At 39.4% G+C, this 26,609-nt stretch overlaps 1 protein-coding gene across 1 annotated transcript in view; it reads left to right on the forward strand.

Annotated features, from left to right (window-relative positions):
- The first annotated feature begins 3,805 nt into the window (after positions 1 to 3,805).
- The window catches only part of BNC2 (basonuclin 2), a 329,075-nt gene continuing 306,271 nt past the window's right edge, over positions 3,806 to 26,609 (forward strand). The window contains exon 1 of the mRNA XM_049795150.1: positions 3,806 to 3,847. Coding sequence (XP_049651107.1) covers positions 3,845 to 3,847 — 3 coding nt within the window. The 5' untranslated portion in view covers positions 3,806 to 3,844. The remainder of the gene's footprint in view (positions 3,848 to 26,609) is intronic.

Consider the following 26,609-nt stretch of genomic DNA (forward strand, 5'->3'; position numbering starts at 1 on the left):
GTGTTCATTGAACTACAAGTAAAGATATGTTGTCATTCCCTGCAATATCTATGACGTGCTGATGTCACAGTCACTGCAGCAACATGAAGAAACGAAAGCAACTGTGCAGGTGGATGGTACAGTGTTTTAACAAGAGCCCTATCTTCTTAGGATTATCTGAGAATATACCACATAGCGGGCAAATTTGAAAGCAAAAACTCAATGCAAATTTAAAACACTATTGTCTATGTGTCTGAAAGTGTGATTCTGAAAGATGCAAAATTTTGAAAAAGCTTGGAGCTTGTTCAGTCTGAAGTCTAATGATGATGTATATTCAAATGTCACCAGTTAGCTGTTTTGCGGCTGATGCTTTGAGCAGAAATGTCTTATTCCACAATATTTATCCTGTAATCCCATACTGTCAACCCAAGAATCAGAACTCCCAACAGCCAACTTGCCTCCAGCTATTTTACCTCCTCAGCAGCTTTCAAGAGGCTGTAATATACTGTCAATACAAAAGCCACTAGCTTATTGACAGGTGGAAGAAAAAAAAGGGAGGTTTAAAAAAGCTGAATTAAATATCAAGCAAGATAACAAAGGAGTTAATCCATGAGGCTTTATTAGTTTTCATACAAAATTATTTAAAATCTTTAAAGTAACTGAAGCTATTAATGATTGTGTTACACTTAACAGGATGGTTGTTTGAAATTATAGATCAAAGCTTAGACAAAAATTTTTAGTGTGTGACATAGGTTATTATCACTGTAATCTACTGGTTTAGTGCATATAAGGAATACGTCCTTCAAATCCCTAGCCCCAGTTAGAAAAAAATCTCACTTTTCCAAAGCAGTAAGGAAAGCCGGTTTTAAATCTAGTTGAATGGCTGTCTATCTACTATAAGCCTGTTCTTTCACAAACCTGTAACTGTTTTGTAGCCTTTGATTCACTTCTGTGAAACTGCATAGTAAAGATTAGCCTTGTAATGGGCATGGCATACCTTTGTTCTAGCAAGTGACCATGCCTTTTGCGAGCTAAGGTTGCAGCACTTTATTTTTCATTTGCATCGAGCTAACTTGGACCCTCCCTCCTTCATGTGAGGAGACATGGATGTGAACTTGTCAGGGCTTTTACCACTAGGGGGCTGTGTGAACACAATTTTTTGGCAACTTCTTGGCCCTTCACTGGTTCAAAAGGGCAAATGCGTTTCCGTGTACGATAAAATGTGACTCTGAAATAATTAACTAGGCTTTTCTTATCTCTCCCCTTTGACAGAAAACGCATCAAATAATGGCTTAATTAGCCCTGTGAATTTTTTAGAATGACCATGAATTACTCAAAATTTTTGTTGGTCATGGCACCTGTACAAAAGCCCCCCCCAAAGCCTAAAAAATGCAAAATCATTTTGAGTCATTGTCTGAGCCTGAAACGTGCTCTCTACAGCTCAAGGTTCGAAACTAATCCTGATAAAGTGTGGGCACTGCAAACCCTATCCAGAAGCTGATACGTATTATGCCTAATGAAGGCATCTGATGAATACCCAGAAAACAGAATGAAATTTCCACAGAAACACAGATAACGTTGAGATATATGCAACCGGTCTTTGTGACAACCTAGTTTTGATAATAATATAGATAATTTACCCTTGCCTCTTCCAACAGGCATAGGAAATGCACAAATAACAAGGACGACACAAACTGGTAAAAAGCCTGGAAACTTTGTAAGTCACAGGGACGTGCCATTCATTTACATTAAGAGTTTGCTGTGATTTTAGTCCGTTGGAGACGCAGGAAAAAATCAAAAGTGCCAAGCAGCTACCTATTCCATATACTTGACCCATCTCCCCTTGATTCTGCTAAAGTGCCTGCTGGGTCATCGAGGTGTCCAGTCACACCAACAGGGAGCAGAAGGCAAAATGTCCTCGTATTTGTATTTCATGTCACCTGAAAAGCTCTCCTCATGTTCGCTTTTTAACGATCCAGTCCTAATCTTGTATTTATACAGCGCCCGAGGAAGGGAGCCAATTTTGATAGCACTAGTGACCCGCACGAGGTATGACCAGATAGGCTTGGCTATCGGTACCTGTAGACAACGCGGGATAGCCTTCTGTCCATCTTCCCTTTGCCAAGCAACCCAAGCAAGGCATTAGGTATCTGCCACCCCCTCAACGCCGGGGGGCCGGGGGGCCGACGGGGGGCCGGCGGGGCATGAGGGACAATCGGCTACCAACGGGGGCAAGGAACGATTTCGCAGGGGAAGCCGCCACGACGGGACTGGCGGTCCGCAGCCCTTCTCCCGCCGAGGCGCTGGCCGGGCAGAAAGGTCGCCGGCGCGGAGCGACAGCGAACGGCAACGCCCAGCCGCCCTGCCCCGGCCGCCAGGCAGAGCCCCGAGGCGGGCGGTACGTGTGCGGCCGCGGGAGGGCGCGGAACGGCCCGCCCCCCCCCCCCCGCCCCCCCTCCCCGCGCGCGCGCTCCCTCAGGGCGCGAGCGGCCGCCGTTGTGTGCCTGCGCGCCGAGGGCCGCGGCCGCCTGCGTTTCCTCGGCGTCGCCGGGGCAGGGTTTCGCTCGGTTTGGCTCGGTGTCACACACAGATGTGACTCTTGTCTGTTCCCTGCAAACGTACAACCGTGACGGCTCACCTCCTCCCGCCTCCCTTCCCCCCCCCCCCCCCCCCCCCAACAAAAAAAACCCACCCTTTTGCAAAAATTTCTTCAGATCCCTCATCGAGCCGCAGCCGCCGCAGCAGAGCCCCGGGAGCTGATGGAGCAATGGGTGGGAAGCGGGAAACCGGCACCACAAGCGAAAACTTTTCATCTGCCTAACTTTTCGCTTCCCTTCTAACGCTCTCCCCTCTCCCCCCTCCGGCTCCTTACCCCCTCCTCTGGGCTACGCTTCATTTTCCGCCGTGGCTCTCCCCCATCTCAGCCCTCCCTCCACCTTTTCTCCTTGCCGCCTTTCTCGCTCGCTCCAGCGGCGCCTGGAGCCGATAAGGAAGAGGAGAAGCAGCGGGAGAGACTGCGGCCGCTGCGAGGAGGAACCGGGCAAAGCAGCGGGAAGGGGAAAGGGGGAAGAGGGGAGAGGGAGGCAGAGAGGGGCGGCCAGCCCCGCGCGGCGCCGCCGGCCGCCCTCACCACAAAGTTGGCGGCGGCCGCTGGGCGTTTTTGACAGCTGGGCGCGGGCGGCCTCTGCCGCAGCGCCCGTCTGGCACAGAAAGTGGGGGTTGGGGGGGGGGCAGAGGGGGTTACTTTTTCGCCCCCCCAAGACTACTCCTTCCCCTTCCCTCTGCCTCCCTGTCTGCTGCCCTTGCCCGAGAGCGTGGGGTTAGGAGGAAGCGACGCTGCCCTCTCAGACCCGCTCGCAGCCTCCCCCCGCCGCCTCCCCTTCCCCTTCCCCAGCCAAACAACCCAACAACAACAAACCAACCTGTGGAGGCTCTGACCCGAACTTGGGTCCCTCCTCCTATCACTTCCAGCTCTCCGCTGAAAGCTCTTTCTCTTTCTTTCTCTGTGCTGCTCGGGCTGAACTTTGGGGGCTGAAGTTTTGGAAGAGTCAGAGGGAGAGGGCGGAGGGAGAGAGAGAGAGACTCGCTACTGCTGCTCTTTTTTTTTTTTTTTCCCGGGGGGGGGGGGGGGGGCGTTTGTTTTGTTTTGGTTTTGGGTTTTTTTTTTTTTTATAATCTCTATTTTTTAGTTCAAATCACCTGAATCTGTGAGGGTGAGAGAGGAGGGGGAGTGGGGGGAGACGGCGGGGGGTGTGTGTGGGGGGGAAGGCGCTGAGAGAGCCCAGAGGCAAAAGGAAGGGTACAGGCACTGCCGCTGAGAGGAGATCGAGAGACAGGGGGTGCACATGACAACCAGCATGCAGAGATGGTAAGAAGTTTCCAGCAGCCTTTCGTTTTCATTCTAGCCTTTACTTTGGTTTGATTTGATTAATAAATCGTGCAGTAACACAAGCAGCCCTGCTCGCTATCCGGTGTGTTTCAGCCTTCAAATAAAGCAGCCGGGCAAGGCGAAGGAGGATAATAAATAAATAAATCAGCCCTGTGCTGCGAGGATTGGGGGAAAAAATGACTAAGAGGCTGTGCTAAACTTTAAGTGAGTTTGGGGGGTTGAAATGGGATGGCCACATGCTTTTTACCGCCTCCTTCCCTCCGCTAAAGATGGGTTAGTGCGAGAAAAGCGTGCGCGTACGAGGGAGGGAGAGTGAAGGTGGAGTGGGGTTGAATCGGACATACGGTGGTCTGATCTTTTTTGGACACCACCTTCTGCTCGGAAATGAGTAAGGTTTGCACACAATGTAAAGGTAACCTTTGAGAGCGGGGGAGCAGGCTGTGTGTTTGCGTGTGAAACAACGCCTGAGGCAGGGAGGCAGAAGTGTAAATCCACCTTCCCTCCGTAACTCTTTTCTTTTTGTTGTGCATGTGCTTGCAGTTTGCACCTCTCCAGTCAGCGGTTGTTAGCAGAACTTGCAGAGTTATGCTGATGCCCTGACTGTGAAAGGGAGGGGAGAGCCCCCCCAAACCAACTTTGAGCAAGTTTTTTGCTGCTTATTTCATGTGCTGTGCAAATGCACGTCTCCTTCACAGCAGGGGTTTTGCGAAGCAGGGTTTGGGCTTTCAGAACCTCTTAATTTAAAAATTGAAAATCGAAATGACTGAGGACCTCATTTGACTGAAGTCCCGTTTGTCTGGGTTGTGATGTGAGGGTAGGTTAAACAGCTGCAAAGTAAAAGCACATTTAGAGCCATGACTAAACTTAACATGCATAATGTAACTGTTCGTATTAACAAGTGGACTGACCTCAGTGATGAGCAGCGATCAGCCCATATTCAATGAACTAGCATATTTTCAATCGCTGTTTGTTTACAGCCTTGCTTTCAGTCAGCTTTTGTCACCTTACTCCAGGGATGTTACGTATCTGTCTTGTCTGCCTTGAATATACGTACATGCGCACACACACACATGCATGTGTGTATGTATGTTTATACATATATATGTGGGTATATGTACATACATACACCTATGTATGTATATACAGCACTCAAACTATAGATACAGTGTATGCCTGTGTGCATGAAGGGAGAGCTTGAGATGGAGGGTTTGTATTTTTCCTTTCTTTCTCTAGCATGACATGTCTTGTTTCAGTGATCAAAGCCACAATTGGAGTGTAGGAGATGCAACTGTCAAATGTAGGCAACAATAAAAAATAAAATAAAAAAAAATAAAAAAGGAGGGGGAAAAAGCAGCAAGTGCCCAGGACTGTGGTTACAGTAATGCTGACAGAAATTAAAGTGGTTTTGAAAGCAGCATGCGATTTATGATGGTTTCCATTTACCCTAGAGTCAAGCTGTTGTAAAATTGATGCACAAAAGACATCATGTAATAATCCGGTGTACCCAGGATTAAAGTGGCAACGAGTGTCTTTTTTGTGTGTATGTCTGGCCGACAGTTAAAATGGTTTGAAGCTATTTTTAAGTAAGAAATCAAAGCAGGTTATTCCATACTTCTTTTCTTAACCTGTATGTTAGCCGTGCACAGCAGTCATTGAAATATTTTTTAGTGGAATTGTGCTTTTATTTCTTACTATCTTCCATTTCCCCTCATATTATAACCCATCTCTATAGCAGAATTTTAAAATGGGGTAGCGTTTTTGTCATAGTTTCAGAGTACAAATGTTCAGTTTAATTACTGAGTTCATTTCAGACAGTAATATTTAATAAGCCTGATCAGCAGATCTGCACAAGAATACCAAGTTCCTGTAAAAGTATATGGAACTTTCCTTGCCCTTAAAAATTGCAGGAATTTTTAATCTGAAATTTAATGGGGCATATGAGCTGTCTGATACACTGTAGTTTCATTTTAAGCTGTCCAGTATTAATGAACCATCTAGCTCTATGTATGTTCTGCTTTAAATTCCTAAAGCACATGAATTTTAAAATTTACTCACTATGTGTTTCAAGTGATCCATCTTTACCTGATCCAGATGCAGGAAAATCTAAACGTAAATTATAAATTAATTTGTAATGAGCAAATTTTGAAACTCCTTTTAAGACTTGGGATTGCAAAATGTTCCTTAAGCACACATCTTATACACATAACAGAAAAGCCCTTCCTTGGTACATTATTTTGTAAAAATACAACACTGTGACGCTTCAGGGGGAAAAATTGACTAGATCTATGTCTTTAATCACATTGCATTTTTATTATTGAGGTATTTGTGAAAGACAAATTTCACATCCAAAATCACATACAAATTCACATGACAAATCGCATACAAAAAAGTATGTGATTACATTAATCAAAGTAAAGGAACAGACAAAAGCAGAGGTGGCTATTGCTGTATTAAAATGTAAGTGTTACAGTTTGAATTTTCTGGTGAGTTTTTGAGTTCAGTGCTTTACATAACATTTTGTCCTAATCTTGCTTGCTGTCAGAGATGTTTCATGGTTGTGCAATTGCTGCAGTCAAGAATGCCAATTTGCATTCCAGGAGTGTCATTTGATTACTTTTATCTGCACAGCTCGAAGACCAGCCCAGACCTCTCATTTCATCTTGCCATGTCACGAGTCAGTGCTGTGTCGTCTTTTCAAAAATCTGCCTGATTTAGACAAGAAAGAAAAGTACTTTCATGTTGCAGCCTCAGTCCCCTGCTAACTTGTCAGCAGCAGGATATGATTCACTTGGGCCCAGAAGAATGGTACAGAAACGAAGGTTAGGCGGTTCAATAAGCCCATGGACAGGTAGTATGTGACGTCCCAAGAGAGCTTAAGTTAATGAAGAACAGGTCTGCTTAGTTCTTCACACTCTGACCTGGTGCTGTCCCCACAGTTTTCTCATTTGATCTTTCCCAGCAAATTGATCTTTTCTAGTACTTTTTTGCCTTCCAAGTTAGTCCTTGTGGGACTGAAATTAGCAGAGCAACTTAAGTTGGATAATACAGCTGTTCAGAAAGAAGAAATTGGACACTAGCTCATAAAGGGGGGGAGGGCAATGTAAGCTATTCTCTCTGTTGTTACTCAGAATCCCCCCTCCCCTTTTTTTTTTTTTTTTAGTTTTATTTTAGAAAACTTCACAATAGCTGTATTACTTTGGAAGTTCGCTTTCTTTCTTATTTATAGTCTGTATGGATGGTCCATTGCACACTGCATTAAATGTGTATTGTTTAAATAAAAGAAACATGCTTGCAGCATAGACTGTAGGTTTGCTTTGGTATTTGTCAGTTGAACTTGCTTGTTAGAAATGATTTGCTAGTCGGTAATGAGGCTTTTACAGTTGTCGTAAGACATTTTAAGTATCAATTGCACATGCCAACTACATTATTTATAGCCTGCTAAATAACTGTAATTCCATAGTATCCAATACTGAAATGCAGTGGAGATTAAACAATAAAAGCCATTACAAATGGTATGTGTAAATATTATGGTAGGTGAAAATACAGTCAGCAAATTACCACTGGCATTACTGGTTTTCTGGAAAACCAATGTATACAAACAAATAGGTTTTGAACTAAGACACTCTGTACTTAAAATCTATCATTCTTTTTTACATTATTTTGCACTTAGTAATTGGAAAGTGAAATGGAGGTGTGTTTGTGTGTGTGTGTATTTCAATATATACATGGCTAGGTTGTCAAACAATGTAAGATTTAAACCTAGAATTTGGAAAAGTGTAAGTTGGAAATAATTAAAGAGAGTTTTTAGTATGCTGCATGATAATAAGCAGTATTTAACTTTCTGTATTTCATAGCAGATGTTCTCACATATTATCCATGTCCTTTCAAGTTGTAGAATTGAACACACTGCTGAATGAAAACAAGAACGCTTATTATGTAAGGGAAATACAGCTCTTGCTCACTCTCAGTAATGCTTTTGAAAATGGGAAGGAACTGTAAAGGATCATTGGTCAGTTAAGCTCCTCTGCAGAGCTAGAGGGAGCTTCATGATTTTATTAGGTATGCCATAGGTAAGAAAAGGGGGAACATATTCTGAATAAGGGAGGGCTGACTGCTAACATTTTCAGAGCCAAAGATCTAGAACTTAGACTTAGAGGTGGCTTTATTCTATGTTACATATACATGTATGTCAGTGGGATTTGTGGCTGAGGACAGATTGTCAATTTCAAGCAAAACAGAAATGACTAACAGCAAAGTAACTGCATTAAAACAAGTCCAAGTATAACACTGGATTTTATAAAAAAACCCACTTTTATATTTTTTCCCCTCAAAGATAGGAGTTTCTGGCAGTGTCCCTTTTCCTTTTGCACATTGGACACTGTCACCAGAATTTGAAGTCTTTTCTTCACTGAATATTGTTTAATGGAAGAGTCCTGACTTTCAGTCTGCAGGTTTGCATGGGGCTTTTTATTTAATGATTTAATTTGATTTAATGTCCACTATTAGTATGTGTTAGGAAAAAAATGTGCATGTCTGGAAATAGAAAAAGTTTCCCATAAAATAGAGTATATCTGTCATTTTGGAAATGTGTATCACTTCCTAATCTAGCCAGGAATTTGTACTAAATTTAGAGGAAGAGCATTTAACATGGCTTAATAAAAAGCATCTGTTTAAACCTTGTATTCTGTGTCAGTTTCATCCCACCTGAATTCTGACATATTTGTTCTAAAAGCGCATTGATCATAATTGCTGCTTAATAGTTATATGACAGCTTTTACAAGCATTAGTTTGGACAAACTTATTTACCATTTAAGTAAATTATATAATCCAGTGAGATAAACTACTAGATTTGTCTCCTTTATCTCTTGCATAGTAGCTCTCATTATTTGCCGTGCTAGTAAAAGCCTTTATTTGTTGGTTATTAGAATCTCAGTACACTCAGGAGTTCTGCTGTAATTTAATGTGGTTGTTCAAAGAGTTTCTCTCATTTTAGAATCTTTCCATAGTACTTTCACCACATGTTATAAATATGTATATTTTATACTCCAGATACTTATGCAAATACTTTTTTTTCTTATTCCAGGTAAATCAAGGTTTTTGAGAGAGAATTCTTTTCATCTGCAGCATCTATTTCAGTAGCTTTCTCTTGAAATACTTTATGTAAAACCCCACAAATTCATGTAACTTAATCAGATTTGTTTCTGATTTGTTACTTCAGAGAGTTTTTTCTGTTTCTTTTTAATTTCTTTTCATGGATTTAAAATGTTCTACTATGTACTTAAATCAGATTTTTGTAGTAAATTATAAAAAGCCAGAGAAGTTCTAAAAACATGCTGGGCATTGCAGTTGTTTTTTAATTATGAAAAACAGAATGTCCATAATGCTGATTCATAAGTCACAGGCCAAAAGAAATCAAAATGCCATAAGCTAACCTCTAAAAACTTTTTAAGTCACCATGGTCTGGTACACTGTCTAGAAGTTTAGCTATGTTTTTGCAGCATATTACAATGGGTTACGTCTACAGTTCTGCTGCACATAAAACTTAAGAAGATAGGCCTGTTAGAATTCTTCAGCTACGGGGAAAGTTTTAGACGATATGCAAAGCATATTAAGAACTGTTATCAGCTGTAAATGAAGCTGAGTGTATGTGCAACACCCATCATGCTGTCAGCTGGAATCACACTGAATCAAGTGTTGCAACTTTATCTTATTTGTCAAATATGTATTATTTTGAAACTTGTGATTTGTGCTTTTAGTCAATGCTTTTAAAAGCTGAATACAAAGATGTAACAGCAAACAAAAAACATTTTTCCCTTTTTGTGACCTGACATTTGCCAAAGTGCCCCATGCTGAAATTTCTTTTCAGTATCTTTTTTTCTTCCAAAGCCAGACATGTACCCAGACACAAAAGCCTCTGTGTATAGCAAGCTGTTTTAAATATTGTGACTCGACGATGTGCTGTCCTTTCTCTGCTTGAGCCAAGGATCTCTGCTCAATGTCTGTGCATTACCAAGTCCCTTCTTTATTGTACCTCTTGTCAGCTATTCCTATTCATTTAACCTTTCATTAGTGTCTGTGCAGCTTCACTGTCTGGAATGGCAAGGAAAAACCTAAAGGCCTACTGTCACAGTTATTAGATTTCTCGGTTACATCCCAGCAACCATAAAGGAGTAAGAGTCAACACTATTGTCATGCGTGCTGCTATCCTGGGGTGCAACTCTTCTGTGCATGTCAAGGACATGTGCCACATGTTGATAATGCATCCCAGGGATAAATGCACGACATGGGGGATAAACCAAGGCTGGCACTAATGGGCTTTGTAGGAGTTATTGCAAAGACAAACAGTTGTGAAGGCATTTTGCTTAAAAGGCCGAAGAGATGGACTTGCATTAAGTGTTGCCAAGGCTTGCTTGTGAGGTACTTGTCAATCATGTTAGTTTCATTTAAGTGCCATTTACAAGGAAAAAAAATATTTTCTATGACTAGGAAATGTACTGCTTTTCCTTTTTTAAGCTGTCAGGATAAAGTCAACTTGAAGTAGTCATCAATACTACACTTTAAGGCTGTTTTTTCTATTTACTCGTTTTGAGATCAAAACCTGCAAATATTCCAAATTACTTGAAAAAAATTCTGCAAATATGAATTACAATGTATTTAAAAATATTCCTGTTAGCAAAGCTTCAAATTCACTCTCGGTGTTGTAAAAGCATTGACATAATCTTGTCTGAGGCATAAATTTGTCTGAGGATATCTAGATGCAGCTAAACAGTTTCTTCTACATTTGCCACCCAAAGAGCAAAAATTATTAGTTAGGACACTGCTTCCTTATTCTGCTGAGGCACATCTTCCATTTAGTCCAGTGCAATATTAAAATACACTTTGTTTCTAAAGTTCCTCTGAAGCCCATCTTACCTACCCTCTTCACCAAATCCAACTGAACTCTGAACTCTCTGTTTTTACAATAGTAAAAAATGCATGCTTATTCCTGACCTCTCTATAGTTGACATTTTAGAATGCATCTAAATTACATTTTTATCAGTAGTATTATAACAATATGATACATAACTTCATATGACTTTCATAAGGATATTTTGGTGTAAACAAAATTAGACCTATAGATTTGTGGTTTAATTATAATTTCATAACTCCCCTTAGTTCTGTGTAAATTAAAAGAGTCTAATGTTGGTCCTATTCATAGCAAGGTTGAAAGTGGGAGTAAAGCCATTGAAATCAGTGGAGTTAAAGTTACGTGAAACTGTTGAATAAACTCTAGTCACCTCCTTTGCACTTTCGATGTGGCACACTAAGAGGATTTTAAAGATGGTAAATCTAGTGGGCTACAGGAAAATTCTTAAAACTTCCTTGTTTTAGATGCACTGTTTAGATCGACTTCTTCAAAAAGTGTGAGTGGTCATCTTTTATTAATAGGAATTCTGGGCTTTTCAGTTTTTCTTTACATTTCTGGTATGAAAGAAATGAAGCATGGCTACTCCTTTTTTTTTCAGTTCAGAACATTGAACACAAAGTGACCAGCAATGTAGTAGTTGATTATAGGAACAAGTGCCTCCAAAGAAAATTGTGCTTGAGAGAAAATTCAGCAAAAAAACCCTTTTTATTTTTCATATTCAAACACTGGAAATATTTGTAAGGCTGATACTGAATTCCACTTCCCTCAAATTAAAAGAGAAGCTCTTATATTTTGTGATTTGAATTAGACAAATATTTAAATGGAACAAAATCTTCAGACATGAGCTGGAACAAATGTAGTAGTGCCACTTAGTTTAAAACATCCTTTCATTACTAGACTGATACTAGCTTTGATGAATCTAAAACTTACTACATGGTTTCCAAATCAAAGATGAAAGGGCCAGTTAGGAATCAAATAAATTTTCCTGTTGAAATGTAGCATTTGACATTTAGAAGGATGTGCTCAGCATGATGAACCACTTCTCTTTACAGCAACTAGCCGGTGATTTTTGCAATAAAACTACTTTGAAATTGAATTGAGGTATAATAAACTTAAGGTAAATTAATTTAGAAGTCCTGATTAGTGCCATTTTTTAACTAAGGGAAATATTTCCCTGAAAGTGCCTTTTTTTTTCCTTTATTGTTAATAGATGCCAATTTTCATTGCTAAGTCATTACTTCGGTAGTTGTTTTGATAGACTCTTACTGGTCTAACTCCATTGGCTTTGTTGTGGCAGTGTGCCAGTTTTATTAAAGAAAGGTTTTGTTACTCACCTCACTGTGAAGTTAACAGTATATTCCTAGTACTAATCAAAAGGGCATATACCCCATCTGTATGTTTGAACAGTTTATTATGTACAGTAATTTATAGTCTACAGTACAGTTGGGCAGTGCTCTTGTACTGATCTGATGCCAATTATATGTTTCTAAAAGCCCACTGATAATACTTAAATTTCCAGAATGAGATTCTGTGCAGAATGCTAGGGAGCATCATGGAAAATATTTTGCTGTTCTGCTGAAGGTGCTAAGAATTAGTAAAAATTAGTAAATATTACTTAAGTAATAGTGAAAACTTAAAGCTTTCTTCTGTGCTAGGCCATGACCATATTTCGGTTAGCAGCTGCATTTTGAGTTGGCTTTTGAAGATACCTTGTTTCTAATGTCCCATACAATATGCCTGATCAAAATAAATGATGCTACAAACCAGTTGGCTAAGTGATTGTATAAGCTATTTGAAGAGGCTGAGGAATTTATGTTCTTCAGTACACAAACTGGCATTAAGATTTTCTCCACACTTTGGTGCAAATATTGAAAAGCAATGTGTGAAATTGCATGTGTTATGTAACTAAAGGCTTCTGAGGGATTTTAAGTCTGAGCTGATATAATTCACATGGCAAGACAGCAAGAAAGCTAAGTAGGAACAGGAAGCAATAGCAGATAAGTGATTTGTGTTTTAAAGGTTTCTACTCCTTTACTTAAACTGTGCTTCTTTTTTAACTTTTGCCTTTGGAATGTAAGTTATAATCTTCTCTATTTCCTCTTATCCACATGTAACTTGTACTACTTTGCATGTTAGCAGTGAGTCTCATTTATCACCTGATATATTCAAATGATTTATGATATAAAATGATTATTCCATAAGCAAGAAGTTGTTCAATTGCTAAGTGAAGACTCAGAGAGGATGCAGATACGCATCCTTTTTTGTTGCTTTTTGGAATGCTGTTGGCAGTATGAGGGCAGCAAGGGTGGTAGTGAGCTACTTGGTTCTTCATGGGTTGGCTTGGTGGTCAGAAAGTGGCAAGAAGCTCTTCATCTGCTAATTGATAGCTTTCATGAATACTGTAGTAGTCTTTTGATTACAAAGAAGAGGAAAAAGTCTCTGTGGTGCTGGTGATGGCAGGGAAGGAGGTGGGTGAGGCTGATAGTATAACGTTGAAAGACATTGAACAAGCTTGCATCTCTAGTCACCATAGAGGAAGGGCAAGAGGCTTGCTTCTTTCCTACTCTGCACACCTTTCTGCTCTCTCACATAATGTGTGTGGAATTTCATAGCCCTTTTCCTATTAAATGGTTCACAGGTGTGGGCAGTGTGGTCGGATGAGTTTTGCATAATGTGTAAGTTCTGTGCAGCATTTGGAAGTCACTGGGCCTATATAGAAGGTTTGTGGGTGTGTTAGATAAACCTGTGGAACATAGAGGCAGTTACTGTCTTCCCACTGTCAAACAGTAAGCGTCAAAAAAAATCACTCTTCTCATGCAGTTTTTGCCAGACCCATGAAGAATCTAATCACAGCAGACTGAACGGTTGCAAGAGAGAAACTTGCTGAGTGGTGAAATCAAGAGAACTGCTCTTGCCCTCACCGTTACGGATTTAAGCCTGAAGGATGTGACATGATACTATTCACCTCCAGACTTCAATTTAAAATGTAACTGGTTTTCAAGATTGTTTTTGCTGTTGTGGTGATAAGTTTATAATAAAGCAACACAAATTTAGCCTCGTAACAAGCAAAATATGCATGTTCCTTTTGTTTTACATATTGCAAGAATGATTTTGATTTAATGTGCTTTTTAAAATATATATCAGTGGCATGTATGGAAAGATGAACTACAGATGTAGTGGAAGAAAAAAACTTTCAGAAATTCTGCTGCAGCCTCCCTGTGTGGGGGTATGTGTGTGTATGTATGTATATATACGATATATTACAGTATATACATACACAATATGTACATCCTTATAAATGCATTAACATGTAATATACAGATGCATCCATACACCTACATACATAGTACACACATAGTACATGCATGCATCCATATAAATGTGGGGGGGGTTATATATACATATATACATATATATGTATAAAGGTTTTTCTGGACAGGCATCTTCATTACCAAGAAGGCTTTTTGGGCACTGTGGTTCTTGAGTAAGATGTAGATCAATCCTGAAAGGTGTCCATGAAAATTAGTGCACTGCTAGAAGGGAAACCAAACTTTGTACCTTGCTTTAGTCTTAAGAGAACATTTTAGGAAATACTAGTTTCTGTTCGGAGTTTTGTATTTCTTATTCTATCTTCATTATTCTACAGCTTTCTTGTCTGTTCTGTATATTATAAAGCCTCTTTCTCAATATTCTCATACAATCTGCAGTGTTTCCTTTGAGAAATATATTGTTATCTTATTCTGTGATTTGAATATGTTTCCATAAGCATTACTTAAACCAAAGCCAGTATTGTGAACCTGTGTCTTATATTACAGTAATGATAACGTGGTCTGCTAATAATCAGGCCTTTGATACCTCTCTAATTCTGGGAACTAAAGATGACCATGCCAGCTCTTGTGGATATTTTCCCTGGAAAAGCAGTGTAGGATTGGATTTGTAGAAGAATCCTTGCATTTTTCTCCTAAATTAGGGATCTCTTCTCCTTTAAGAGTCTGATGACTTCCATTTACGATGACAATATTGCATGAAAGGCACGACACTATGCCTTTTATCATACATTATAAAAGAAGAATGATCAAAAATGGTCTGGCATTTCACTGGCTTGCAGAAGAGGATCTTCAATCCATTTATCTTGGGTTCTATTGCTGTTATAATGTACATTGAAATATATTGTGATTATATTATGGGAGTGTTTTCACAGTGTGCAGGCTTAGTTATGTTATAGAAAGTATCTCTCTATTTTCTGTGAAAAAGCTTCAGGACTGTGAAAATTTTAGGAACCTGCTTTTCCTAGTAAGATAGTCTTGGGAAAGTAACTGTTTATAACTGAGGCTACTCATAAAATAATGGGAAATATCAGGTGTTGGCAAAATGTAGTGCCAGGATGGGAAAAAGCATAGAAAACTTCATAAATTATATAAAGGTTAATGGATAGCTTAGTTGAAATTAAACCATGTTCCTTAGCAGATAACTTGTTTTACTACCATTCATGTAATTGCAGTGTTACCAGTCACTGAGATAGGTATGCAGAATTGCTGAGTCCCGTATAAACAGACACAGGTCCTGTTTAATATGGTTTCAGACAAGGTAGAAGTTGGTGCATTTGGGGCATTAGATAGTTTCATTGGAAGTACTGGATGTTTTGTTAACAGGGTTTGCACTGTACTCATTGCTGGCCTTTGGTACTTAAAAATCTCTCAGTTAACTAGTGTATTGAAATTTCATCCCAGGATGTCAAGAAAATGTGTTACAACCTGGAATCACAGGCCAAAGCCAGATAGCATTCTAGGACATTTCTTGAACAGAAACATGGGATATGTGTGGCAGTTCAGGATGGAGTGAACAAACTTCATTTGCAGTTTATTTACAATGAGCTGATGGAACAGATCCTCTCTCATCAAAGCAGTACCAGATCTCACGTTGACTTCAAAAAAACTTCTGACATTTTAAGTTCCTGGTTCTTGTGGGTATACCTACTGAAGACTGTTACTGCAGGGTAACCTTAAATAGGAATTTGCAGCTTGTCAACTAATTTGCACTGTCCTGATCATACGTAGTTTACTTCACTTTCAGTGTTGGCAAAGCTACATGACATGTGCTGCAAGCTAATTGATACACTGTGAATCTGTATCCTGATGACTTGATTTCTTCTTTGTGTAGTTGTTTTCTAATAGTTCATGGGTTTTTTGCCTTTGGCTTTCATGAGCTTGATGTCCAGTCATAATTACCAGAGCTAGAAAATGTTAGGGCCATGGTATTAACACTTTGCTCTGAAGGGATCATGGGAATTTGAATCATGGCATATACTCAAGAGGGTTTTTTAATGTCTTATACTAAAGACAACCACTCCATGAATAGTATCTGAGTCACCATGCTAGTTATACAAAATCTCATAGAACTGAGGAAGAAACATTGTCTGGAAAAGAAGTCCAGTCATGCTTCTAAAGTAGCGACTGAAAGAGTAGAACTGAAAGGGGGGTGGCATTTTTATTATAAGTGATAGTTGCAGAGTTAAAAACACCCACAACCGAATACATATCAGTAAATGTGTGATCTGCATAATATTATCATCTGTAGCAGGTAGTCATATGTTGATTGTGAAGGATGGAAATGTGGGTAATAATGTAATTATGTGGTATACTGTAATGTTCTCAAAATACAAGTCTGTCTTAAATAGAGCAAAATCTATGGATAAACTCCACAGAATCCTAGAATCATAGAATACCAGTTTGGAAGGGACCTCAAGGATCATCTGGTCCAACCTTGGCAAAAACGCAATCTAGTTGATAACTACAATGCACATGTAGAGCTCTATAGGATTAATTGTTGTTCTGAGGTGAATTGTAACTCTGGAGTCCACTAAATGCTAGTATCTTTGTGTTTATTCATACTAGCGTTACACTATTACTTATTTACAGCACTTGAAATGCACCAGTGCCTTTGCATGCAGGATCAATGCCCACAAAGTATGCAAGATGAAGTCTTCCCTTTTCTTTAGGTGAAGCTAGTTTTCTAAATGCATTGTGTTTGTGAGACTGGGAGAAGTAGGGGTGTAGTTTCTGAGGCAGGCACAGTTTAGACAAGGGTAACACAGGTTGGTATTTTTGAGGCGTATGCAGATGCTGTCAACTATGTTTCGTTCTTCCCCAAGATTACATTATTTTTCTTCCTGCTGTGTTCATGAACTGAACTAATGCTGAATGTGGCGCACCCCGCTACTATGCAGGTCAGGTTGTTAAGCAAGCTGCTTCTGGGGTGATGTTAAAGTTACTGGTTTTAACTGAGGAAGACTTAAATGGTTTACTCATGAGTGCCATGTTAGCCCTATTACCACAGTTGTAATCAACAAACAAACACTTAACTCTTTCAGCTTAAGAGGGAATAGACATCTGGTGCTGTGTGTTCTTCATGGGAAGCCCTGTCTTTGGAAAATTTATTTCTTCCCTCATACAAACATCGTGTGTGACATCACAGGCACACTCTTTCCAAGTGTTCGGCAAGGGCCATGTTTTTTGTTAAGTATCTGAAGGAGGAAAAAGAGGGTTGTAGTCAGATTTTGTCTAGATGGGATGTTGTATATGCTGACAGAAGAAATATTTCTGCCAACAGTGCTACGTCATCTCTCTAAGTAATGTTAGCTAAGTTGATGGAGGTAGCTTTACTGCTGGGAAAGGCATTGTATATTTTTTTTGTTTTAAATTTGTCAAAGAGTGTGAAATCAAAGAAGTTATGCTGTTAACTTTTATAAGATAGGTACCAAGATTAAAGTATCCGGTTTGTTTGTGTATCAAGAATATGTAAGCTGTTTTGTAAACACTTGAACCCCCCAAAAATTACTGCTGTGTCTTACACAAATAGTAGCTTCATAAATTTCAGCCTGGAAAAGCCTATTAATGATGATAAGTTACAGCATACTTTCCAAGATAGCTGCCCCACAAATCTATGTACTCAGAATTTCATTTACAGAGACAATGTTAATGTTTCTTGTTACAGAAAACTTCGAGCACAGGACTTCCTGTTGAAAAAAATGACTTTAAATGTACTTCTTTGTAGGGAAGATGGCAGAGCAAGGAGACCCTTTCAAACATCTGAGAAAGCTTATTTAGACTAGTTGAAGTCTAATTCTTTCTATAGAATGAAACAAGACATCCATAAGGTTAATCCTTGTGTGGTGTCTTTTTGGTTTCTTAAATAAAAACGTTTAGAAACTAGATACCTAACTGAACTGCTCAGAGTTCACTTATTCTGAATTTAGTCCTAAAGGCCCTTCCAGGGGCTATCAGTTGAAGACATGTTGATGATATGTCTTTGACACTAATGTTCTTTTTTTTCTAATGCCAAGATAAGTACTACTTGTATAATCCTTGCCTAATTTATTTTAGAATTGATAGAATTTGGTGTTTTATCCGAGACTTAAGATCCCATGCCCAGAGTCATTAAAGAAATCTTCTTTGATTTATATAAATGTTTTGTCATAATGTAGTCTTTAGGGAAGAATTACACCCTTTCACTAAAAGAAAAGCAACCATTCAAAGGATTGAGTTTCTTTTTCTTAATTTGTAATATAGCCCATTTTGGTGCTGCAGGGCAATATTTTTTTTTCTCCAGCTTATGAAGGGTGTTTCAGCTGAATATGCTCATACCTTTAAAAAATCATTTGGTGTGAGAACTTTTTAAGTTAGAGGGTGGTTTTGGTTTGTTGTTTTTTTTTTTCTATAATACAGTATACGCTGCCTTTGAGCTTTCAATTTAAGTCTCCTGTCATATACTGCCAAAAAGTTTGTTCAGAGCTCTGTCTGTGTTGAAACATGTATGCCTGTCCCAGTGTCATAACTAATTATATACCTTGTATACTTACTTCTAGTAATTGGAAAGTAGACCTACCGCAGGATAAGTTTTAGTATTAGATTGTATCTTGGGGACATGTTACAGAAATCAAGTTTCCACCAAGCAGCAACTTGAATTTGTAAACAGATATTAGTATTTTAAGTGCATCATCTCATGATTGTTTCTCGACATCTGTGTGTGTTTGTTTTAAACTTGGGGAGAGGGTATTTCTGAACTGTACCTCTGCATGCATAGTAATTATAACCTACTTCTCTTCAACCGCAGTATTCTGAAGTGTCTGTTGTCTCCACTTGAAATGAAGGCCTCTTGTTGCCATACTGTCTTTCTGCAGATTTTGTTTGGTGGTTCAAAACTTCCCAAAAATGTGTCTGTGTACATTGCCCAGCTAGGTTCTGCTTGGCTGCAATGCTGTTTTCAGTTCCTTACTTTAACAAAAGAAAAAAAAAAAACAGGAGAGAGACTGGCATTTTGATCAGGGAAAAGGCATAAAAGAGTTAAAAGGGAAAAGCAACACTTCTTTCATCTTTTTCTTTGCAGCATCCTTTGCTTGTGTTTTGTGAGTGTGTATATATACATACATATGTGTTTGTGTATCTATAAATTTTCCTAGGTACATGCAGAAAGAGAGAAGGAGCCTTGTGGTTATGTGTAAAGTTTTACTTTGCGTGCTCACAGCTAGGCTAGCAAACAATGACTTATATGCACCAGCATGTATAAAATATGTGCTCCTTGTCCATGCCTGCTGAATTAACACTTTGCCAGTCTTAAGTCTCAGAGCTTCACGTCTTGTCACAATTAAAGTCTTAGGACTGAGCATTTAATGCTAATGATAAATTACAGTATTGTCAGGATGTATTCTGATTTTGGTCTTTGTTGAATTACGAGACCACACTTTCATGGGAGTTGCATGGCTGCTTGCTGTTATGGATTAAAACCTGTTACTTTCATAAACTATTTATCATTGTTTTACTAAAACTACAACAGTAGTGCTTGGATTTCTCCTAAAGGCATATTTATTTTTTTAGATAAAATAGAAAAGTATGGATGTATCTATGATAATGATGATAGTTTTACAGGGAAACTTATTTTTTTCTTTGTTTGATAAGGAAACGAGTGCTTGTCTCTCGTGAAACTTCAGGTATTTTTTATTTTTCTAATTAAAGGTTTTTTAGGTAACTTACTGGTTAGGGAAGTTTCTGTGTTATCTGTTAGTTTCTGTCTTCAGAAAGCAGCATGATATTTTCAAATGAGTTTGTTACTTTGTGGCATCTTCAAAATTAATGTGTATTAAATCACTTACTTTGAAAGTTTTTGATAACAAAATGTATTTTTTAAGCAGTTCCAGTGTCTTGTCAGGCAATTTTATCTTCCACTTTCCTCTCCACAATAGGCATTTCTTAGAAGGTCCAGGAAAGGAGAAGACTGGGTCAGCCTGACCAGGGAAAGTATAATGCTCTCCCACATTCAAGTTTTATATGGTTTCAGAACTGATTTAATACTGCTTGCTAAGAAAGATGAGTGTACTGCATGTAAGATCTTTAAGTGTTTTTTAAACTTCAGTTTTCTTTTTCAAAGATAGGCAAAAATCTATTATCCTAATTTCTTAAGAAAAGTAAACGATTATTTACCAATACAAAAGAACACACTTTATATACAGGGTGGGGGTTTTTTAACACCTACCTTGTATGAACTTAAGTAATTTTATTCTCTTTCTTTCTTTTCTGTTCTTACAACTCTCCACTCATGCATGGATTTGAAACACTTAACAGGAAACTAAGCCGGCTATGTGAAACAAGCACATCCTACTCTGCCACTGGGGAGGAAAGGAGACTGAGTATCTTCCTATACCGCAGTCTGGGGAATTCATCTTTTGTATCTATCGTTCGTTCTTCTCTTTGATACCTTTTTTTTTAATCTTGTTTGCTGTAAAGGAAGAAGACAGTTTTGTCCCTATCCTTCAGTCACTTTGGATGTGGCTGTTTTAGCCTTCTTTCAGCCAGATGAGATATTTATGGTTTTCTGCTTCTCCCTAAGCTTCTGATTTTTAAATCCATCGTTCCTCTGGAAACCTTATCCCAAGGTTTCCAGAGCAGTGGCAGAGAGAAACTGACATGAGAGTTTTCACTTCTGGTCACAGAAGTCTTAGTTGTCTGTTGTGGTTTAACCCCAGCCAGCAACTAAGCACCACGCAGCCACTCACTCACTCCCCCCCATCCCACTGGATGGAGGAGAAAATCGGGGGAAAAAAGTAAAACTCCTGGGTTGAGATAAGAACGGTTTAATAGAACAGAAGAGAAGAAACTAATAATGACAATGATAACACTAATAAAATGACACCAGTAATAATAAAAGGATTGGAATGTACAAATGATGTGCAGTGCAATCGCTCACCACCCGCCGACCGACACCCAGCCAGTCCCTGAGTGGCGATTCCCTGCCCCCACTTCCCAGTTCCCATACTGGATGGGACGTCCCATGGTATGGAATACACCGTTGGCCAGTTTGGGTCAGGTGCCCTGGCTGTGTCCTGTGCCAACTTCTTGTGCCCTGGCTGGGCATGAGAAGCTGGAAAATCCTTGACTTTAGTCTAAACACTACTGAGCACCAACTGAAAACATCAGTGTGTTAGCAACATTCTTCTCATGCTGAACTCAAAACATAGCACTGTACCAGCTACTAGGAAGACAGTTAACTCTATCCCAGCTGAAACCAGGACATTGTCAATGAAAACAAAACTACAAGCGGTAGCAGAGGGCCATGGAGCTATCAGTCCAAAGGGTCAGATAGATTCTGCATTGCTTCCATTCATTCTGTGTTTGAGAGGCCTGTTGTGCCACAAGGACTAAAATTTGAAGTGCAAGCTCCAGTTTTTCAAGCCCTGGCAATTAGTCTTTATCAAGGTTTCTGTATAGAGAATTAGAATGTAAGTTGACCAGTCCAGTAAAGGAGAATGAGACAGTTAATAGCACTATTGGTAAAGTAAATGTCATTTGACAATAACACAAACCCTTGTAACAGTAAACTAATTGCTAGTTGACAGGAACATAAAACTATTAGACTAGCTAAAATAACTAGAGAAATGCTGCCTGGGAAAAAAATTACTTTTGTTCCATGTAAAAAACCCCACATGGCAGTAGAAGAAAGTTTGGTGGAGTTCTTTGTAACATGTAGCTGAACATAATACCAGATTTATTTTGTCATTGTTCATGTGGTAGGCCTTGGCACAGTTACATTACTCAAATATATAGATTATAAAAACAAAGGGTTGATAATATCCATTATTGCGATAAAAAATACAGAGCTTTCCCTTCTTTAGCTACTGCAATGGTAATTAGTAAGCAGTGCAGTAATTGCCAATTCTTTTGGAGTACTTTTTCTTAGGGGAGAGTAAGGCAAGATCCTCTATGGAAAAGAGAACTCAGTTTAATTTGCACAAATATGGCTTGATTTTGAGGTAAGTATGTGTACACAGTGCAGAAATGGATTCAGCTATGAGAAATGGGATTGACTTTTGAGTTGTGGCCATATTCTGTGTCTTAGTTCTAGAGTTATGAGCTTAGAAGAACCAAAGGAGGTTTTGGAGCACTGGTCTTGTGAATATGGTGCAAACAGAAAAATACAGATGTGTTTTACCAGTATTTATTCAGTCTGCTGCTGGTTTCTTTCTGTCATCTGTTGTCTCAGTTTTAAGCTTCCAAACAACTTTTGATACACGCACAGAAAACTTCTCCTATGTGTCAGCATCCTTTTTGAAGGTAACTGTATTGCTTTACATTTTACTCCCCTTATTGATTCAATTTCTAAAGCAAGTTTATTATAGTTTTTTGAATGTTTTGTAACACATACCAAAAAAGTAGTAAAACATCGAAACATCCTGTTTGATGACATCTTACTTATCATTGTGTATTTACTGTGTATAAATACCAGAGCATATAAGATCTGTATCTAATGTACATGAAAAAAACTGAATGGGAAAAACTCAAAGACCTCTGTGTATGGCAGTGCTGTTGTCTTTTGCTAGTATGCAACATATTGAGTTATGTCTCTTGGGAAGACACCATTTTTAAGCTCCACAAAGTTGAATTACTTTTGTTGTGCAAAAATCCCTAAAAACAAAATCCCATCAAACCAGACCCCCAGCATCTGGTTTTCATCTGCTCCGACTGTATCAGGAGGAAACAATCCCATGTAGATGAAGAGTTGTATTCACCATGAGTTAGGTCCCTAGTGTGTTTGCAAGAGTTGAAAGAACCACTGTCCAGAACTCGGAGGAACACTTGTCTGACACAATTACTGAATTTAACTTTTTTTGGTTTTCTAGTGTCACATTTGTATTTCCCTCATTTTTCAAGAGCTTTGTTGAAGCTAAAAGTATAGTTTTTTATCCAGAATCATACACAGGGAGGTTATGCTTTCATAAAAGAAAAGTGCTGTATGTTATTTCATGCATATCAGTACCATATCAGTAGTCTCTCAAGGGGAGAGTGTGGGTCTGATCCTCTCCATTAATACTTGTTCCCCTTTCCCATTCCCACAAATGCCTGCCAGACCTGTGATACAGTAACAAAAATTCAGTTGTGAACAGACTCAGAAACATGATTGGTGCTGTCTGGACTGGAAAGGAAGGATTCCAGAAACATGATAGATGGTAAGATGAAGCCCTTCCCCAGTGCGAAATGAAGTCCGTGCCTAATTTGGAGATAACAAAACATCTGGTTCCGTGAGTGATCAGACTTACTCTGAAGATCTGCAGAGGAGTATGATATGTCTTTTTCATATTTAGTATTTTGGAGTGCGTGAACTCCAGCTGCATCCCCTCTGATAAATGATGAGCTGTGAGAGAGAGATGAGCAAACTTCAGGTGTCTGTAAGCAAGAGGCAGCAGGAACAAACCAAATTAGTGGCATAGAGCATCTGATGGATTTATTTTAAGTGAAAAAGTGCTTCCCTGAAGCCTTGATATTTATATTGGTGGGAAATGAACCATAGTAAATTCAACAGGTGCAGGCAGGAGCAAGTGTCTTCACTGGTTTGAGTAAAAGAACAGAGTTCGAATTAGAGTGCATCAAAAACAAAGCAGTCCAATAACTAATTAATCCATCAGTCCTTAACGTTGCCCCTAAATCAATGTAAAATACTGTAAAATACTGTATTGTGGCAGATTTTGTGTCAGGGTATTAATATGAATACAGATTTGTCTCCCTGGCTTCAATAGGGATTTTTATCTGTCCTGAGAACTTTGGCAAGCCATGCCCTGTATGAGGTACCTTCATATAGCTTGCATATGCTTATTGTGCTTTGTGATCCTCTGTTTTCAGTAATGCCTGATCTGGGCATGTTGACTTTTTCTCAGAAGATGTCAATCAGATGAATATTACTGGTTGAACTGAATCCCATGTGGAAAAAGTAGGACTTTTAGCACACAGATTTATAAGACGTAACTAGCTTCACAGTTGGTCTAATTGACTTCATTGTAAGAATGCAGACTTTATCAGCTGAGGCTGTGGTTTTCCCTACATGTTTCCTTCACCAGATGGAGTCTTAGTTAGGAGGAGCATTTGCATTCTCTTGAGCCCCAATGCATGCTGAAATGATTCTTCTGAACTCTTAATTAAAATAGGTGGTTTATTTGAAGCATGATTTCTCTTACTCCACTGTCCTGACTAAACTTTGAATCAATCAGTCTTTATGATTGTATTGAATAGTAAATGTATGAGTGCCAAAACTGGACAGAGCAAGGAAAGGTAGGTTGTCTGCAGAATGTTTGTACAAAGCAATTGAAATTCTTCCCAGCATTCTATACATTATCTGAAAACTACCTTCAGTTAGGTGAAAATGCTTAGAAAATGACTTTTGAATAATAAACCTTAGTTTTGTGAAGAAGATGGCAGTTCTTGAGGTTAGGAAAACATGCTCAAGTATAACATAAGGTTAGTGAACAGTCTGGGACTGGGTCTTGAAGTTACTTAGAAGCATTTGTTCATATTGATCCTACTTAGCTAAGTGAAAGACTTTCCTGTTGCTTGTTGTAGTTAGAAATCATTGCCAATAATGGCTGTGCTGGATATTGAGAAATGCTTAGTCAAAATAATGCAACCTATGTAGATGTGTTCTGTGAATTGTTTATGAAGGACTAAATAGCCCAATTGCAAAATGATGCCTCGCACTTCCCTTGTCTTATGTTCAGTCCATGAGGTAGTTATTACATTTGTTGATTTGATGAGTTAACATTGGCTAAGGGGCAAACTCCCACCCAGCTGCTCACTTTTCTCTTCACTCCTGACTCCTCTACTCCCCCCAAGCAATGCAGAGGAATGTGGAGTGGGAGGTCAGTCCATAACAGCCCCTCTCTGCTGCTCCTTCCTCCTCACACTTTTTCCCTGTTCCAGCATCGATCCTTTCATGGGCTGCAGACCTTCAGGAAAAATCTGCTCTGGGCTGGGCTCTCTGTGGGACACAGTTCCTTCAAGGAATATCCACCTGCTCTGGTGTGGGATCCTCCACAGGCTGTAGTATGGACCTCTGTTTTAGCATGGTCTTCTCCATGGGCTGCAGGTAGATCTGGCGCCAGGAGCACCTCCTCCACCTCCTTCTCTGACCTTGGTGTTCACACCTTTTTCTTGGCCTTTTTGCACCACCCCCCCCCCCCCCCCCCCCCCCCCCCCCCCCCCGGTTCAGTGTGTTTTGCCCTTTCTTGGATATGTTTTCCCTGAGGCACCACCATCTTGGCTCGGGCCCTGGCCTCTTCTCACAGAGGCCACCCCTGCAGACCGCCCATTGTGAACACGTTGACACCTACATCAGCACAGTTGAATAAGACTATATGACAGTACTTTGCTTCAAATTAAGATTTACTTTTTACTTGTGCATTATGCTTTCTTTTAAGATGGAGAGTTTATGAACTGTTAATGTTTTGTGGTGGTGGTGTATATGAGTTGTTTGGGGCTTTTTTGCTTAAATTCTGAGTCATTCCTTAACTTAAGTGATTTATAGATTGGCTGCCCACACCAATTAACGTGGAGGGAATCTAATTTGTTCCACAGAAAAAGTGTATTTTTTTGTTCTGTAACCATTTTGATATTAGGCTATGTGTGCAGCCAGTCATGTGTGTAAGTAACAAGGTTTCTGGAGGCATGGTTTGCAGCAATACGAGTCCTCACTTAGGACATGGTTCAATCACTGGAGTAGACACTCCAAGTGTAAGTATAGTCCCATTCCTACCAAGCATAACAATTATCTGATTATAAGCAGCAGAACTATTTAGTGTTACTATTTTAACTGTTGTACTGAATGTAGGTCCTAAATGAAGAAGAATTCCATGCGTAGAATCCAGTACTCCTGATTATACGAAAAATGATGTGGTTCATTCCTATCTTACAGAATATAGGAGTCTGACCCATTAGTGCTGCATTGTATCTAGGGCCTTAAGGTTTTGTTACCATGATTATAATTTAACATAAAACATGCTAAGCTACAAAAGTCGTAAGATAGATTTGTTGTTGTTGTTGTTGTTGTTGAGTTAGGTATTTTTTCTCAGATTGTCATTAACTGTTACAATTCTGTGTTCTTTTACACTGCTTGGCTTGCTGTTTGGCGGCGTTCTATTTTGCTGTATTTGCTTGGAAGGCAAAGAGTTTCCTATGAAAGGCAAATTTTTGGCTGTTTTCAGTCCTTTCCCAATGAGGTCCCCTTGCATGGAAGATTATGTGGAGAGATCCGTGGTGATGCAACTTTGTCTTCTTGCCATACATCTCTCCAGTTTATTAGTTCTCTCGTTGTCCGGGTAATACTGTTAAACTATGTCTAAATATGGAAAGAGGGAACCTGGTGAAGATTTACGAGTTTGCTGCTTATTGAGGCTAGTCCACCATGGCTTTCATTATTGCTGACTGGTAATGTTTATTTGCTGATATCTGAGGCAATTACAAAATTTTTTGAACCTCTTCATGTCAGCCATCTTAGGAAGTGCCACCATGTCATCTTCTC

The sequence above is a fragment of the Accipiter gentilis genome, chromosome Z (genome assembly GCF_929443795.1).
Source record: "Accipiter gentilis chromosome Z, bAccGen1.1, whole genome shotgun sequence".
Lineage (NCBI taxonomy): Eukaryota > Metazoa > Chordata > Aves > Accipitriformes > Accipitridae > Astur > Astur gentilis.